Source organism: Ceratotherium simum, chromosome 15, assembly GCF_057802395.1.
Source record: "Ceratotherium simum simum isolate JZ-2026a chromosome 15, ASM5780239v1, whole genome shotgun sequence".
Lineage (NCBI taxonomy): Eukaryota > Metazoa > Chordata > Mammalia > Perissodactyla > Rhinocerotidae > Ceratotherium > Ceratotherium simum.
Genome location: NC_141914.1, coordinates 53471050 through 53488404, shown reverse-complemented (window position 1 = coordinate 53488404; position 17355 = coordinate 53471050). Strand labels below are relative to the sequence as shown.

Here is a 17355-nt window from a genome sequence, read left to right as displayed (position 1 = left end):
TAACAGAGGAATGTTTTATACCCTTAACATCTAAAACGTTACTTATACCCAAATATTGGCAAATAATAAAAACAAAATATATTGGCAAAAAATAAAAATAGCCAATAACTATTTCACAAGTGATTAGTGAAAATCCAGTTAAAGATGAACATCATTTATTGTCAGTCAAATTGGTTAAAGTTAAAGAACTAGAAAATATGGGTAAATAGCCATCTCACACATTGTCAGTGATAGCATAACTGACACAGTCATCATTTTAGTGGACAATTTCACAACATTCATCAAAATTTTATAAAATAATTCACCTCTGACACAACATTTCTACACTAAGAAGTTCATTTTAAGGTAATCATACAAGTGCATCAACAGCTAAGATGGTCATCATAACTTATTTACAATAGTGAGAATTAGAAATGAAATACTCGTCAATAAAGATCTGATTAAGTAAATCATGGCATAGAGAATACTATGTAACAGTTACAAATGATGATGTGTATCTGTATTTATATGTAAAGTTCTCTATGACAGAATCTAAGTGAAAAAGCAAGTTAACAAATAGCATATACAGTATTAACCCATTTATGCTTGTGTGTGCGTGCGCGCACGCGCATGCATGTGTGCGTAATGGTGTCTATTGAAAAATATGTACCAAAATGTTAACATTGATTATTTCTAGATGGTAGGATTGGGCTATTTTCATTTTCTTCTTGGTAACTTTTTGTTATAATCAAATCTTTTAAAATTATTGGTATATTACTTTTATAATATAGTTATTTCCACTATGAAAAACAAAAATTTTAAATGGTTTTGGACTTCTCTAATCTAATCTGATTTAATATATCAAATCAGTTCCAGTATTATTTTAAATACTATATATTTCAAAGAGGATAATCAAAAAGGTATTTCTAAGGAAGTCAACCCATTTCAGAGTAAAAAACTACATCGAAATATGAAAGTAAAAATAAAGAGCACATAAAATAACACAGACAATAAGTATTATATTGAGCTACATACTAAAAGCAGAGTATACAAATGAAGTCTTGGAAATATTAATGAAATTGATACATCGTGAACAAATATAGAAAAAAAATTTGAAAGAGAGAACATTAGTTAGTAAAAACTCCAATTCTAATTGGGAAGATGGTGTATGATACCTTGACATTAGGAATTACTCTATGTTATAAAGGAAGAATAGTCAGGAGAGTTCCTTCACTGGAAAAGAAAGAAATAAAAATAATAAAATTGGATGCTGTCAACAAAGATACATGATTAAAATTTATTATCTATCATTCTATTTTCAATGAAAAGCAACAGGACATCTCTACAAGATTCTGAGTAATAAAATTAATAAATCACATACTTTAAAAGCATATGAAAACCTTCAAGAGACATCAGGAAACTTAAAGCAAAGATACTGTACACTTTAGTCTTCTAGATCTTCAATGTCTACAACATGGGTGTGAAATCATCACAGAAAAATAAAAATAAGAAATATTTTCGAAAAGAAAGAAAAACAAAACACAAATCAGTTCTCCCTCTGAAGTTCACAATGACCCTTGAAATATATTTTTCAAGACACATATAAAAAAATTCTTTACTTCCATATCTCACAGATCCTCCCATTTTATGTTTTGTAATTACAGCTCAAAAAAGGAATAGTTGTCCTGATAAAAATTTCCTGCTAGGTGAGGAGGAGCTGAAAGAATCCAATTCTCCATTCATTGGACAGCCTGTATTTGTCCGAGACAAATGCAAATATCTCCAATGCCCAAGGTTCTATACATATTAAACCACTAGCCAATGGTCACACAGTGAATAGTCCTTTGAGAAGTTATATCAAACTGCTATCCCAATGTTAGTAGTTTTTGAACATTGCATCTATACTCAGAGAACGGAGATAAAATAAATTCAGCTTTATCTTACAACATTCATTTTTATAAAAATAGGTGTACCTGTTTTTGCTGCACGTAAGTTCTGTTTCTCATTGCCATCATGATGTCCAGTTCTCCACTGATTTAAAACTTCCTGAAAGGACTGGGCAGAAGCTTCTTCATAGAATGATTCTTCACACAAGGGGCTATCTCCCGGATCTGTACATTCTGCTATTTTTGTTGTTGAAACTTCTGCCTAAACCAATTAAAAATGTATCTAAGTATGCTTTACTAAATTTTCTATATCTTAAAATACAGGTATATTAGTTATGAGATACTATGAATCACACATTATTTTTTAACTTAGAGTGTTTTTAAGTTGTACTTACTTATCTGCTTTACTGATTTCTTTAAAACTCTATTGCCAATTATAAATGATCTCTTCAGAAATCATTAAAACTAGAGCCTACAGGACTGAAGATTTATCATAATGTTATTCATCAGTGTTCTCCCTGGAAAGCTGCAATAGCCTTGTATCTAATCCTCCTACTTCTCCAATCTCCTGCTCCCTGCAAACTCCCACAGCAAAAAGAGCAGTTTTGTTTTGTTTTGTTTTTTCCTGAGGAAGATTCACCCTGAGCTAACATCTGTTGCCAATCTTCCTCTTTTTTGCTTGAGGAAGACTTGCCCTGAGCTAACATCTGTGACAATCTTCCTCTGTTTTGTATGTGGGTTGCTGCCACAGCATGGCTGCCAACGAGTGGTGTAGATTCATGCTGGGGAACCCAACTGGGGCTGCTGAGGCAGAGCACACTGAACTTCACCACTAGGCCATGGGGCCAGCCCTGAAACAGTAGTTTTTTAATGTGTAAATCTGATCACGTCAATCCCCTGCTCAAAACCCTCCAATAACTCTCTGTGAAACCCCCAGTTCCTACTAGGACTTACAGGGCCCGACACCTCCACCTTTTACTTCACCTCCTTCAGTTCTCCCCTTCGCTCACCCTACTCCAGCCAAACTTATCTTCTTGCAGTTCTGGGAAACCATCAAGCACATCCCCATTGGGGGCCTTGCCCTAGCTATACCCAATGCCTGCAATGGTCCTTCTCCATACCCTCACATACCCATTCCACTCATTTCATTTGGTCTCTGTTCAAATGTCAATCAAAGAGTTCTTTGCTGATGACCCTAAAATAATTAGCCCCTTTCTCCCCACTTTCTAATCCCTTATCTGCTTTATTTTTCTCCCCATAAGGTATCTCCATGTGAATTTACTCATGTTCATTTGTTTGCCTGTCTTCCCCCATTAGAACATAACGGGGGGGCCGGCCCCGTGGCTTAGCGGTTAGGTGTGTGCGCTCTGCTGCTGGCGGCCCGGGTTCGGATCCCGGGTGCGCACCGACGCACCGCTTCTCCGGCCATGCTGAGGCCGCATCCCACATACAGCAACTAGAAGGTTGTGTAGCTATGACATACAACTATCTACTGGGGCTTTGGGGGGGAAAAAAAATAAAAATAAAAAAAAACATAACGGGGTCAGGGATTTTGCCTTTTTCCTCAGTGCCAAGAACAGGGCCTGGAATAAAGTAGGTGCTCATTAAATTTAGTTGAATGAATGAACAAATTAATTAATGCATATGAAACACTGCATACTTCTCAGCTTAATGATGGTGGAAAGGATGAATTCAGTACAAAATATAGATCCACTGTGAAAATAACCACAAAAAAATAAAGGTAGGATTTGGCAGTTATCCAGTGAATCAGAGAAAACAGCCAAATTAGGAAACTAAAGCAAAATAAATTCCACACCAATGCTGAATTATCAAATGTGGATTACCTATACTGATCAAATTGCTAAAACTCCATTGTGTATCTTCCAGATATAGGAGTAGAATCCTCTATGTCCAGCCCTTAATAGCAAAATAAACAGGCAGATTGTTAAGGTACAATTGAGAGAAGATTGTTAAATGTGTGTATAAAAAAAATTAAATATAAACAAAAAGCATCTGGGAACCTGCCAGAGACTGTGCTAACTGGTGGCCACAGAAACACAGGTTAAGAGGTCCACAAAAGACACAGGTGCAAGGAACGGGTATTTAACTCAGATAAACAAGAATTGTCTGGGCGAAAAGTGGCAGGGGTAGCATTGTAGAGAGAGGGAATGGTATATACGCTAAGACATGGAGTCAAACAGCGCGGTGGCATGGAACTGTAAGTAGTTGTGTTACTCTAGCAAAAAATGAGATATGAGAAAATAAAAAGGGTGGAAAGACAAGCAGGGGCAGATCATGAAGGATCCTGCCTGCCATACAGAAGAACTTAGATTTAAACATATTGGAAACACAAAGCCACGGAAGAGTGGCTCACACACTGCTGTGTGGGAGAGAGAGAAAGTGGGGAATAGTGAATTTGGATGCAAGGAAACCAATTAAAACATAACAACCATTTGGCAATATCTATCAACATTACAAATGCATAATCCTCTTCACCTAGGAATTTCAGGATTTTATTATATGGATACACTTACATATAAGAAAAACAATACTTTTCAAAATTATTCTTTATACTATAGTTTGTTCTGGAAAAGATTGAAACAGTGTCAATGTTGATCACTGGAAAATAGATTTTAAAAAGTCATTTCATATCGAATAAATTAGTATTAAAATAAGTTAGTATTTTACAAACACTATAGAATGAGAAGGCTGTAGAATGTACTTATATGGATATTAAAACTATATTGTTAAGTGTAAAAAGCACGTTTGCAGAGCAGTACGTAACATATTAATATTTGTGTAAAGAAATATATACATACAAAACTTGAATTATCGTTGACTTCTAGAAAGGGAGAGAATGAAATGCACTTTCCACTTTATAAACCTCTTGCACTTTAAGAAAAAGCTAATTTCAGTATTTGGAATAGCAGTAAGGATAGAAGTGACCACATATTCAAGATAGTTTTTAGATGGTGGACTGCATGAGACACAGTAACTGATTAGATGTGCAGAGGAGGAGGAGAAAGGATTGTAGAATATAACTGTTCTTGCTAGAAGATTGGCTGCCACCAATAACATCTATAGGTTTTGGGGGAGAGGTGATGAATTATTTTGAAAATACTGAGTTTTATAAGTATGTTTGAAGGTACTTAATGGGTATCCAGTAAGCGATATGTGAGTGTGTGTTTGTATGTGTGTGTGCTGCGCTCATGAAGGACAATTCAGTGCTTAATACAAAATGTTTTAAGTGTGCAGTGATTCCAGCAGCTCTCCAGGGAAGCTCCCTTCCAAGCCATGAATCAGAGATGTAAGACATTTGCATTTTACAGCTATGCCTTTGGAATACCTGGCTTCCACATGGCAGTAGCAGGATAGAAAAAAGCCAGAGGACTATACATTGGCTCTTAGATGTTTCAGCCCACAGCTGTCATATGTCACTTCCACTCAGAGCCCGACACGACCCTGCCCGATTCCAAAGCGACTAGGAAATTTGAAGGAGCACATGGAATCCAGGGCCATTACATTTATTATGTCTCTAGGTCGCATGATATCCCTGTAAGATATGTTTTAATACCCCCACTTTCCAGAAGAGGAAACAGAGGATCAAAAAGGCTAAGTAAATTGCCTCATGTTACAGAGCTATAAGAACAGCAGGGTCAAACCCAGGTTCAGTGTCTAAAATGAAAGCTCTTTTATGAACTGCATCCCTTTCCAAGCATATCCATTGGCTTGAATTCATAAAAAAAGATCTAAGACAGATATCAAGTTTTAGCACTCTTTTAACTCATCCAGGCATTTGAATTATTATGTTAATCAGATTCCTGGGCCTTAACCCAGATGTAAAAAAATCAAAATTTGAGTGGCAGACTGGGAATGCACATTTTTAACAAACTCACTCAGTGCTTGTGATACTTAAACCACTGCTCTTCAGCACAGAGGAGGACCAAGTACATGAGGGGGGCATCTCTTCAGTGTGTGTACTGCGCACAGGTGCACACCTGAGGGCCGACAGTTACGCCCAACCAGGAGTACTCACCACAATCACTGAGCAGCTGTTAAAACTACACATGTCTGGTCCCACCCATAGAGATACTGAACTCGGCTATGTGTGTTTCTTTAACATTTCTCCAGTTGACTCTAATATACACTCCTGGATGAAACTACCAAATTAATGGTTTTTAAGTTAAGACAAGAGGTGGAGGGTCTATATAGTGGACACAGTTACCTCTGGGGACAGGAGACAGCATTTATTGTAGGGATTAAAAGCACAGGCAAAGTAGTCAGCTCTATAGCTTTCTAGAAGGGCAAGTTACTTAATTCCTCTCTGCCTTTCTCATCTGGAATGGGGTAATAATAATGCAAAACTTATATGGTTATTGTGATTATTGGATAAAATAAAGCAAGTAGAGGATTAAGCACAATGCCTAGTATAAGGTGTTTAATAAATGTTAGCTGTTCATATATCACTATTTTTATTGATAGGATAAATTAGATGAAATGGCAGGCACAAAGGAGTAACCCTTAAAACCACAGCCTCTGTGTAGTGGTTAAAAGCAAGTAATTTGGAGTCATAAGTTCTGGGTTCAAATCTAAGTTCCACTGTTAGTGATACTTTGGGCAATTTATAAAAACAGTTCTTTGCCACTATTTTTTCATCTGAAGAAAAAAGGGAATAATTAATAAAGAACAAAAAGAGGTAATACATATAAAATATTTAGGACAGTGTCTGGTTCATAGCGGGTCCTCAACATTGTTATTATAATGATGAGGATATAACGCATTCCGCGATTCTTTACAAACACCCTTGGCAGGTCTGCTAGAAAGCAAAATCCATGCAAATATGCTGACTTTCCTGGACAATTCAAGCATAATTCCTCTGCTGGAAAGAGGTCCTACAAGCATAGAGCACATTTCTTTCATGTTCTACCACCACGGGTTTGGAAATCAACAGACTGGAGTTCAAGCCTGACCCTGCCACCAAGTAACAAGCTGTGTGACTTTGGCCAAGTTATTCACTATTTCTTAACACAGTGAAAACGTGAGGGGCATCTAAAAGAAGAAAGACTATTACACAGATCAAATTTGAGAAAGTTTGTTTCTTGCTAAAGAATCAGTACAATTTTATTATAAAAATATAGACACGAGGGGCTGGCCCGGTGGCGCAAGCGGTTAAGTGCGTGAGCTCCGCTGCAGCAGCCCGGGGTTCGCCAGTTCGGATCCCGAGGGTGCACAACACACTGCTTGGCAGACCATGCTGTGGCGGCATCCCATATAAAGTGGAGGAAGATGGGCACGGATGTTAGCCCAGGGCCAGTCTTCCTCAGGCAAAAAAAAGAGGAGGATTGGCAGATGTTAGCACAGGGCTGATCTCCTCACAAAAAAAAATATATATATATAGACATGAGCTGATGAGCTCTAGCACCTCATGAGATCAGTAGTCAATCTGAATAACTACCAGAATGTGATATAAATCCAATTTTAAATAACTGAAATTGCCTGTCACCTAAAACACTTGGCAAAGTTTGGTATTTTTAGCCTCCTTGGAGTCCTGATTAATATGAAATTGTTATATTGCATTGTGCTACTTTTTTTTATATTTCTCCCAAATACTCATTCATTTCCTGATGTGTTGGAAATGCCCAGAAAGCCACATGGTCAAAGAATCATTCATCAAAAAGTCAGCATTCAGTGGAATCAAAGTAATCTTCTTAAAAAGATTTTTACAGCCAAGATGTGTTTGATTCACAAAAAACAAATTCATATTAAACAATAATGTGACAAAATAGTCTGTAAAACTCTACAGCTCCAGTTAAGTACATGAATGATGGTCTACATGATCATGTATGACAGACAATGTCTACAACAGTTTCCTCAGCTTACCTCAGAGCTGCTCCCCTGCAGAAGAGATTTGGGTTTATGCTGACTTTTACTAACCTCTTCTCTTGAATGATTCTCCCCCTTGAGTTCACCTGGATTAACTTCCTTTATAAACCGATGGGCAACATCCAACACATTGGATAATATTTGAGATTTTGCCTATTAAAAAAGAAATAAAATATGACTAAAAAGCCTAATATGTGACCCTAAGTAACTTAGATACATTAGATCATATTTTCATTATTCTATGACTCCTAAAATCCAGTAAATTTTATTTAACATTTAAAAGTACAAATTGACATTTATATCAACAATTGATATATCAATTTATATCAATATAACAGTGACAGCTGCCATCTCTTGAGGGGCTAGTTTGGGCTCATACTATCTTAAAAACATACCATTTAATTCTCAACGCAACTCTGAAGCATAATTATTTTTATCTCCGTTTTAGGGATAAAGAACGGAAAGCTGTGAGAGTTTAAATAACTCGGCCCTGGTCACATGGTGAGTGGTGGCAGAGCTGGGAAGTGACCCAGGTGTGTATAATTCTGATGACTCATAGCCTTTTCACTAGGTCAACCCCAAAAGATAGATGTGTTCTTTTGTAAACACCATGTCTAAAGAACTAAATATAGCTAATCTAGTAGGAGACTGAATAAGCAGTTATGAGTATTCCTTGGTGATAAAAGATCTTTAGAAAGTATTAACTATTCACAAGTGCACATCAGGAAGTGCCTCCACCTGTGGCTCCCTAGTAAACCCCAAGCCGTCCCTCGAGTTGTGTCCTTGCTCACGACTTTCACTTACCAGGAAGGCCCTCCCTCTTCTACTATCTTCGTTGCCTGCAGACTCCTACTCCTCCTTCTGGATTCATCCCAAGTTACTCCCACAGGTTCAGGAGCCTTTCTGTGCCCTCCTCCCCTGGCTGTGAGGTGCCCATCCTCTGTACCCTCCACCAGCTCATACAATATTGATTTTACAACACCTTTTGTTGTCTACCTCTCCCATCATACAATATAAGCCCACAGAAGGAAAAACCATGTCTTCTTAAATCTTTGTATGGCTACCACAGTGGCTGGCAAATAACATATGGTAAAGATAAGGTGTTGGGGGAAGGAGAGGAAGAACTCCAGAATTAGAATAAATGATTGAGAAAGAGAATTCAAAAAACATTTCTGCATGTCTTAAGAGGAGCTGAAAAGGAAAAGGCAAATCTCAGGAAGGCCCTATTCTCTAAGGGGTCTCTTATCAGCAACCACCCTGGTCTGCCAAGGGCCCAGCAGGATTCTAGATCCCATCTGAGCTTGAACCAAACTCCAGGGAGAAGACACAGACCATTCAGAGGCTCTCTGAGAACCTGGCGTTAGGAATACAAGCAATAGGTCTTACTTCTTGTCAAATGTCCTCAACACAGAGAAAAACTTCAGCAGGAATCAGAAATAATTATTTTGTACTCTCCTATGGAAAATTCCTCTTTTTAAATTTTCATCTAGTTACCTGTGTAAGTAGCTAAGATCACACTGAAATTTTCCAGTTATGACTTTTCGTAAATCTGTTAAGATTCACCACAATCTGATTCTGGAATAAATCAGTGAACATCATATTAACCAGTGTTGTTTCACACTGAATTAATAAACTATCTATGAAAAATGACTAACGTGACCTATGCACATATTGCTGTCCATACATAAACCTATGGTATCTGCTCCAGATTTTCCCAATGATCATCAAAAAGCCTATAGAGACCTGTGTAATCCTTATTTTTAAAAGAAATTCAAGCTAATGGTAATGCTTCAACCTTCCAGAAATACCTGTATTTTAACAAGTTTTTTTAAACAGAGTAATTTAATCTAAGCCTGATTTTAAATTCTCTAGAATAAAGATCTATTGATTTCAAAGGTGGTTAAAATGTCTAGTTTTCATTTTTTAAAATCTCAAAGAAAATAGTATTAATTTTACATAAAATGATCAAGTTAGAACTATCATACAAATATATGTTTGTTTAAATAACACAAAACAAAGATTATTCCTATCCTAAAATAAATCGTGCTATCAATGTCCCAATAATTTTTTATAACATTTTAGTGTAGCATATTAAGAGACTCTGAAATGGCCAAAAGAAAATGATTTTATTCTTAAATTAAATTTACTGCTAGAAAATAAGATAAACATCATGGATAATTGACAAAATGGAATACTATACCTGAATATCTTAAAGTTCTGTTAACTCAGTATAAATAAACTGCCAATAAATGGAAATTTTCTTTCCTAGAACAGCTTACATTTAAATACAACTTTTCTCGATTGCAAGAGTATATATGTATACTTTACTTTTCTTATTCTTAAAATTATCATGCCAGGAAAGGGAACAGATATTTTGATCCCCGGTACATAGACAAGGAAACCCAAGCTCATAAAGCTCAGGTCAAAGCCAAATGGATACAAAATGTTGGGGCTTGAGTTGGAACCAAGGTCTGTCTTCTTCTAGCCTCATCCCTTTTCCCTACTGAATTACGTTAACTCAGAAAATGAGTTTTACTTTCGATTTCCTGAAACTTAAAATATATTAAATTTTATCTCTAATAGACATAAACATTGTTCCTTCCTTTAAAAAAAAACTATAATTCTATATATAAATGCTTATGCAGGCATTAGGTTGTTGAGTTTTTGTTTTAATTTATTTTGCTTATTTTCATCTTTGACCAAGCACTAGAAAATTGAAGGGAAGAATAGAGAATCTTCTTTCACTCATCTCCTCTGTCACCTACATATTGGGCAGGGGGGCAGTTGGAGGGCAACATGAACTTTGAAGAAACAAAATTTTTGAACAACAAAGTTAAAAGTATTCTGTAAGAGTAGCATTATAGAAAAAACTTAAACCATCTCTCTTAAGTAAGAGGTATAAAATTTAACAGATTCATTAAGATTAGAAATTCACCACAATACTATAATATGCTATTTTACAACATGTACTTAAACGTTCCTCAATATATGAAAAATATATCACACGTATGTTAATGATTTGCAACTTCCTGTTCTGCAGAGCTAATCTCCCATACTCACTCCAGAGAAGAATGGACAACTGATTGCTAGGCACTCACATCTCTCCACCTAGGTAGGTGTCCCCTTGAATCTGGGTGGAGCTCTGTGATAGTTGAATAGAATGTGAGAGTAGTAATGAGTTTCACTTCCAATGGCAAGGTGGTAAGAAACAGGTGTGCCTTCTCTACCCTTTGACTGTTTAGCAAGCTTGGCAAAAAGATGACAGTGACCTTGGAAGTAACATATCAAAGATGGTGGTGCTACAGATAAAAGTCCCCAAATCATTGCTTAAGGGGGAGCTGTCTTAGGACCATCCATGTTGAATTCTTAGATGAGTGAAAAATAAACTTCACTGTTTTAAGCCACTGAGATTTGGAGGTTCTTCTTTTACTGCAGTGATCATTACCCTAATATATAGCCTCATTTTTGGAAACTTCCCCTAACTGGGTATTCTGTTTCAGCTAGCAAAAAAAATTGTCTTAAAAAGGTGTTTCCCATTAATAACATATAGAAATATATTATTTCCATGTCTTGCCAAAGTTTTCCTCTCTGTTTGGAAAGGCTAGATTTCCTATTATAATTCTATTTATCATTTTAGGCCCAGATCAAATATTATCCAGTTCCAACGTATATCCAATGGCATTATAAACGCAAGCTCAAAAGGACAAATTGTTTAATCTCTCTGAGATTAACTTTTCTTCCTCAACTAACCACAGCAAAATTAACATATCTTCTGCATGCTCTTATAACTCCTTGCATACATCAATACCAGAGCTTTGCTCCTCAATATGTGATCCATAAATCAGCAGCAGCACCATCACCCAGAAACTTGCTAAAAATATGAAATCTCAGGTCCCATCAGACTCACTGAATCAGAATCTGCAGTTTAACATGTAACCTGAAAGCACATTAAGGCTTGAGAATCACTGTGTCAGAAGACTTATCAGGGGCCAGCCCTGTGGCTTAGCAGTTGGGTGCACGTGCTTCGCTGCTGGCGGCCCGGGTTCAGATCCTGGGCGCGCACTGATGCACCACTTCTCCGGCTATGCTGAGGCTGCGTCCCACATACAACAACTAGAAGGATGTGCAACTACGACATACAACTATCTACTGGGGCTTTGGGGAAAAAATGAATAAATAAATAAAATTATTAAAAAAAAAAAAGAAGACTTGTCAGTCAGTTATAATTGGTTGAATACATCTGTCTTCTCTTTCGTGATTATAAATTCCTTTAGAGAGAGGACCGTGTCTTATTCTGTCTTATATACCATGTTTTCCGTCACCCTCTTTCAATTCTCCTCCCTGCAGCCCTGTCTTTCACACTTTTCAGCTAGAATATTACTTGATGCTGGTTAAATACTTGAGAGATGTTGGTTGAGTCAAATTTAACTGGCTTACTGAGATATAAATGACTAAAAATTCCATTTAAACATTCTTTCCTTATACCCAAGCTATCTAAGGCAATGTCAACACAGACAAACCAATGGCACTATTAATAATAGCACAAAAAGGCAAATAATTTACCTCTCGAAGCCTAGGAGCTTGTACCTGTAAAATGAAGACTATCTACCTTTCAGAGCTGTTGTGAAGAATATACATGCTGCATGAAAAACACCTAGCAGAGTGATGACAAAAAGTAGTGCATTTAAATGATTGCTACCATTTTATCTAGATCACAATATACTACTTCTCTCTAAGAGAAATAGTTCAAATATCCAGTAAATAGAATTCCTGTCAAATTCAATAGACAGAGGTAGACTTCTGATGATGGTATAATGAAGAGGTCAGTAAATAATTCTATCCCCATAAAACAAATGTTAAACTGGATAAATTTGTTAAAAGCTATTTCAGGGCTCTGGAAACCAACCAAAAGCAAACAACAAGTTGAGAAGTGTCTACTCAAGAAAAACTGCTAAGACATTAGTGAAGGATAGCAAGAGTCCATGGCTTCCTTGCATGGGGCTGCCCCTATCTTCTATCTCCCTTCCCACGTTTGTCAATATTACTAGGGCGAGACTGGGCTTGCTGCACAGGCAGTGTGCTTGATTCCCAGTAGAGGACAGAATCTTGCAGCTGCAGTGGCACTATCAATAAACTAGCAAATTTGGTTATAAACAAATGGGGAAAACCTACAGCTCTGATAGCCTGAGATTTTTATCCCAGTGGGGGTAAGCAGTGGATCAGTCAAACATATAACGAGGTCATCCTGAAAATGAGAGAGCTATAGAAGGGCTGATCAAGAAATGGAAATCATCAGGGGCCAGCCTCATGGTGTAGTGGTTAAGTTTGGCACACTCCACTTTGGTGGCTTGGGGTTGTGGGTTCGGATCCTGAGTGCGGACCTACACCAATCCTCAGCCATGCAGTGGCAGCAACCCACGTATAAAGTGGAGGAAGACTGGCACAGATGTTAGCTCAGGGATAATCTGCCTCAACAAAAAGGAAAGAAAAAGAAAGGAAGGGCGGGAGGGAGGGAGGGAGGAAAGAAAGAAAGAAGGAAGGAAAGAAAGGGAAGGAAGAAAGGGAGGAAGGGAGGGAGGAAGGAAGGAAGAAAGGAAGGGAGGGAGGGAGAGAGGGAGGAAAGAAAGAAGGAAAGAAGAAAGGAAAGAAAGGGAAAGAAAAAGGGGGGGAAGGAAAGAAGGAAGGAAGGGAGGGAGGGAGGAAGGAATGGAAATCATAAAAAAGAACCAAATGAAAATTCTTGAGTATGACCTACATAGGCTAACAGGAGATTTGAAATGGAAGAAGGAAGATTCAGTGAACATGAAGACAGACCAAGATAAATTATCCAATTTGAAAAGCAAGAAGTAAAAGATTGAAGGAAATGAACACAGCCCCAGAGACCTATGGACAGTAACAAGCATACCAACATAAATTTAGTGGACCTAGAATTGGCATTTTAAAATTTTCATTAAAAATATAGTTTCATAGACTAGGAGAAAATACTTGAAAGTCATATATCTGATAAAGACATATACCCAGAATATATAAAGAAATGTTAAATCTCCATAACACAAAGATAACCTAATTTTAAAATGGCCAAAAGATTTGAATAAACATTTCTCCAAAGATATACAGAAGGCTAATAAGCACATAAAAAAACGTTCAACATCATTAGTCATCAGAAAAATGCAAATTAAAACCACAATGAGATATCATTACACACATACTAGAATAGCTATAACTCAAAAGATTGGCAATATCAAGTTTTGGCAAAGATATGGAGAAAATGAAACACTTACATGCTGCTAGTTGGAACGTAAAATGGTACAGATACTTTGGAAAATAGTTTTGTAGTTTCTTAAAAAGTTAACATATACTTACCTTGGGACTCAACAATTCCACTCCTACATATCTACCCAAAAGCAATGAAAATACGAGCCTACACAAAGATTTGTACGCGAATATTCATAGCAGCATTATTCTTATAGCCAAAAAGTCTAAACAATCTATATGTCCATCAATTGATGACTGGATAGACAAAATATGAGATATCCATACAACGGAATATTATTCCGCATTAAAAAGTAATGAAATACTACAATGAACATGAAGCAATATGGAAGTACCTCAGAAAACTTTTGCTAAGTGAAAGAAGTCGGACACAAAAGATTACATAGGAATGATTCCATTTATATGAAATTTCTAGAAAAGACAAATCTATAGTGACAGAAAGCAGATTAGTGGTTGCTTGGGGCTGAGAGTAGGAGCAGGGGTTGATTGCAAAAAAGCACCAGAAAACTTTTTGGAGTGATGGAAATGTTCTACAGGTTTGTAAATTTACTTTAAAAATCATTGAACTGTACAGTCACAATGTGAATTTCAAAGTATGTAAATTAAATCTCGATAAAAGTAGTTTGAACTAAAAAATACATCAACAGACAAGTAGCATCCTGTGTCACTGTAGCTGACTGCACAGACTTGTCTTAGAGTGAAGGCTCAGTTCCCAGTAGTGTCCTCTTCTATGGTAATCCCTCCTTGACCCACAGCAGTGCTCATCCTCACTAGCCCCACCATGGAAGACAATTACTCAACATATTTCTACCCTCTGGGCCATGGTTCATTGGACAAGAAGTGAGCACCAGGCTGAGTTCATGAGAATTTAGATTTGGAATTAAGAAAGTGACATTTGGTCTCTCCCTCACTGATCCTCTAAGTATGTAAATTCATAATTTATTAATTATAAAAAAGAAAAGAATAAAGTAGATACACAGAGAGGAAAAAAAATAAAGTTGAAAGTGGAAACAGAAGTCTGCCTGGACTCTCAACAGCTTTCCAATTTCCAATCCTTGTTCTTACTGTGACTCGGCTACATCATCCCTACTCCCACACAACGAGACATCCGGGAGGCCTTCGGCAACAAGAAAAAATTCCTTTTTGTTCAAGCTAGTATAAAGAGACCCAACTAATACAAAGATCAGTGCTTCCCAACTGGGGCGAGAAGATTTGAAAATGTGGGGAGGTGTTTTGGGTTTTCACAATCATTGGAGAGTACTACTGACATTTAATGGGTGATAACCAGGTTTAATGAATATTTTGAAATGTGAGGAAAGGTACACCTCAAGAAGAAAAGTTTCCGCCCAAAATACACCCGAGCATTCCCACTGAGAAATACTAACATAGACCTCGCCTTAAATTAGCAGCATTTTTTAAAATTACAGAAACCCAGCGTTAAAAAGAAAACCACAAGCCTAAAATAGCATCACTTGTGCTAAAGCCCATGATGCCAAACCTGATCTAATTGGGTTTCAATCTCTCCCAAGAAAGATAATTTTAATGGCCAGTCTGAAATTTTCTGGTCAGCACCAATGAGGTAATCTGTCCCGTGAGCCCTCTCCATCTCTGTCAGAGGAAGAAGCAGCAATCTGCACGATAAAACCTTTGCCATTCCCTTCCCCCAAGAGCGGATGGCTTGGCCTAAAAATAATCTTTTCTTTTCTTTTGTCAATAACTCCCCTCCCCCACCCTCCTGCCTATAAAAACCTTCCACTTGGTACAACCCCTCAGAGCACCCGTCTGGTTGCCATACTGCCCGATCCATGAATCGCTTAATAAAGCCAATTAGATCTTTGAATTTACTCAGTTGAATTTTGTTTTTTAACACCAGTAAAAATGAATCATAATCTCACCATATTAAAAAGTAAGAAATTGAGGTTCCTTCCAATTCATGAATGGTACTTCCCAGGTGTAACCACTACTAACAGTTTGCAGCCTTTTGTCTCTGCTTAAAAGGACACACGTAGATTTGCAACACAGAACACATTTATCTTTCACTTAATAACACAACTATTAATAAGTAACCAATGAACAAGAATGTGAAGGTTATTGTTATAAAATACTTAAAATAGAAACTTATGCATATCAAGTAGCATAACACCGTATCTTACATATTTTCAAATTTTAAAATATATATTTATATAAAATATATATTTATTTTAAATATGGCAATACTAATAGGGAGCAACAGAGGGAAGAGGGGACTGGAAATAAATAAAAATACCTGTGCAACTGCTCTACATGCTGAAAATGTTTGAAAATCAAACCAAAACAGCTTTCAAGGCACATAGTAAATCATATATCTCATTGTAGGATAGAAGCTTAAACTGAAGCCAAAGAAAGTGATTTACTGCTGGCATTTCCAGATTCCTCCACATCCTTTACTACACTGTGTGATGGTAGGATTTCATCTGGTAACTGTTCTAAATTCTCACCTGAACTTTTTTTTCTCCCTAGAATGATATTATCTTTCAAATTACACTCTAGAAGAATTCATCACTCTGACAATGTATCATTAATCAAAGTAAAGAGGGTTGATATTTTATAGCATTTTGGAATGGATGGTACCTTGTAGAAGTTAAGGTCCAAGAGTAAAAGTTTTAGTTTAGCTAGAAAAATGACATACTTTATGGTAGCGTCAGTGCTTCAAAACTCTAACTACCATCATCATCCCAAACCCCAGCTATCCAGCAGTAAATATTAATGATCACGGTGACAGAGCCATGCCTCCTTACGTGATCCAGAAGTTCCAGCCCAAAGAAGTTCACACATAGTTTAGACCTACATTACTTCCTAAGTTTGAAAAAAGAAAAAGAATGCCGGAATGTCGCTCTTCATGGTGTTAACTTTCATTGATTATCCAGGTGCAAAATTTTAGAAGAGATTTATCGCAACCACAGCCTTGCATTAAAAACCAAAAACTCTAATTTCTGCAGAGGAGTTCTGTTATTTTGTTTGTACTTGCTGTGCAAACAGATAGAAAGGGAGAGATAGAGATAACGCACATAGACACACACCCACCCACACACAGGGAAAACTGTGTTACAGCAGAACTCAAGAAACATTACGAATTCATTGGTTGCAGTAATTGTTGAATATAGTTGGGACTCAAATAGCTTTTAACTATAAAATCATTTCAGGAAGATCAAATTATGCACTAATGGGAATTTTTAATTATATATATATAATCTTCAGCTTTTGAGAAAACACTTTCCTCTCACATGGGGAATATTTTCCCAAGTACGGTTTATTCTGGTTTCTTTGATGTGAATTACCTCAGATGCAATTGGTA

The 17355-nt window shown here is 36.9% G+C and overlaps 1 protein-coding gene across 1 annotated transcript in view; it reads right to left on the bottom strand.

The window, feature by feature from the left end:
* Positions 1–17355, bottom strand: part of ZBBX (zinc finger B-box domain containing) — a 100903-nt gene that overhangs the window by 46360 nt on the left and 37188 nt on the right. The window contains exons 8-9 of the mRNA XM_087439444.1: positions 7800–7901; positions 1953–2127 (exon numbers count right to left, since the gene is read on the bottom strand). Coding sequence (XP_087295570.1) covers positions 1953–2127; positions 7800–7901 — 277 coding nt within the window. The remainder of the gene's footprint in view (positions 1–1952; positions 2128–7799; positions 7902–17355) is intronic.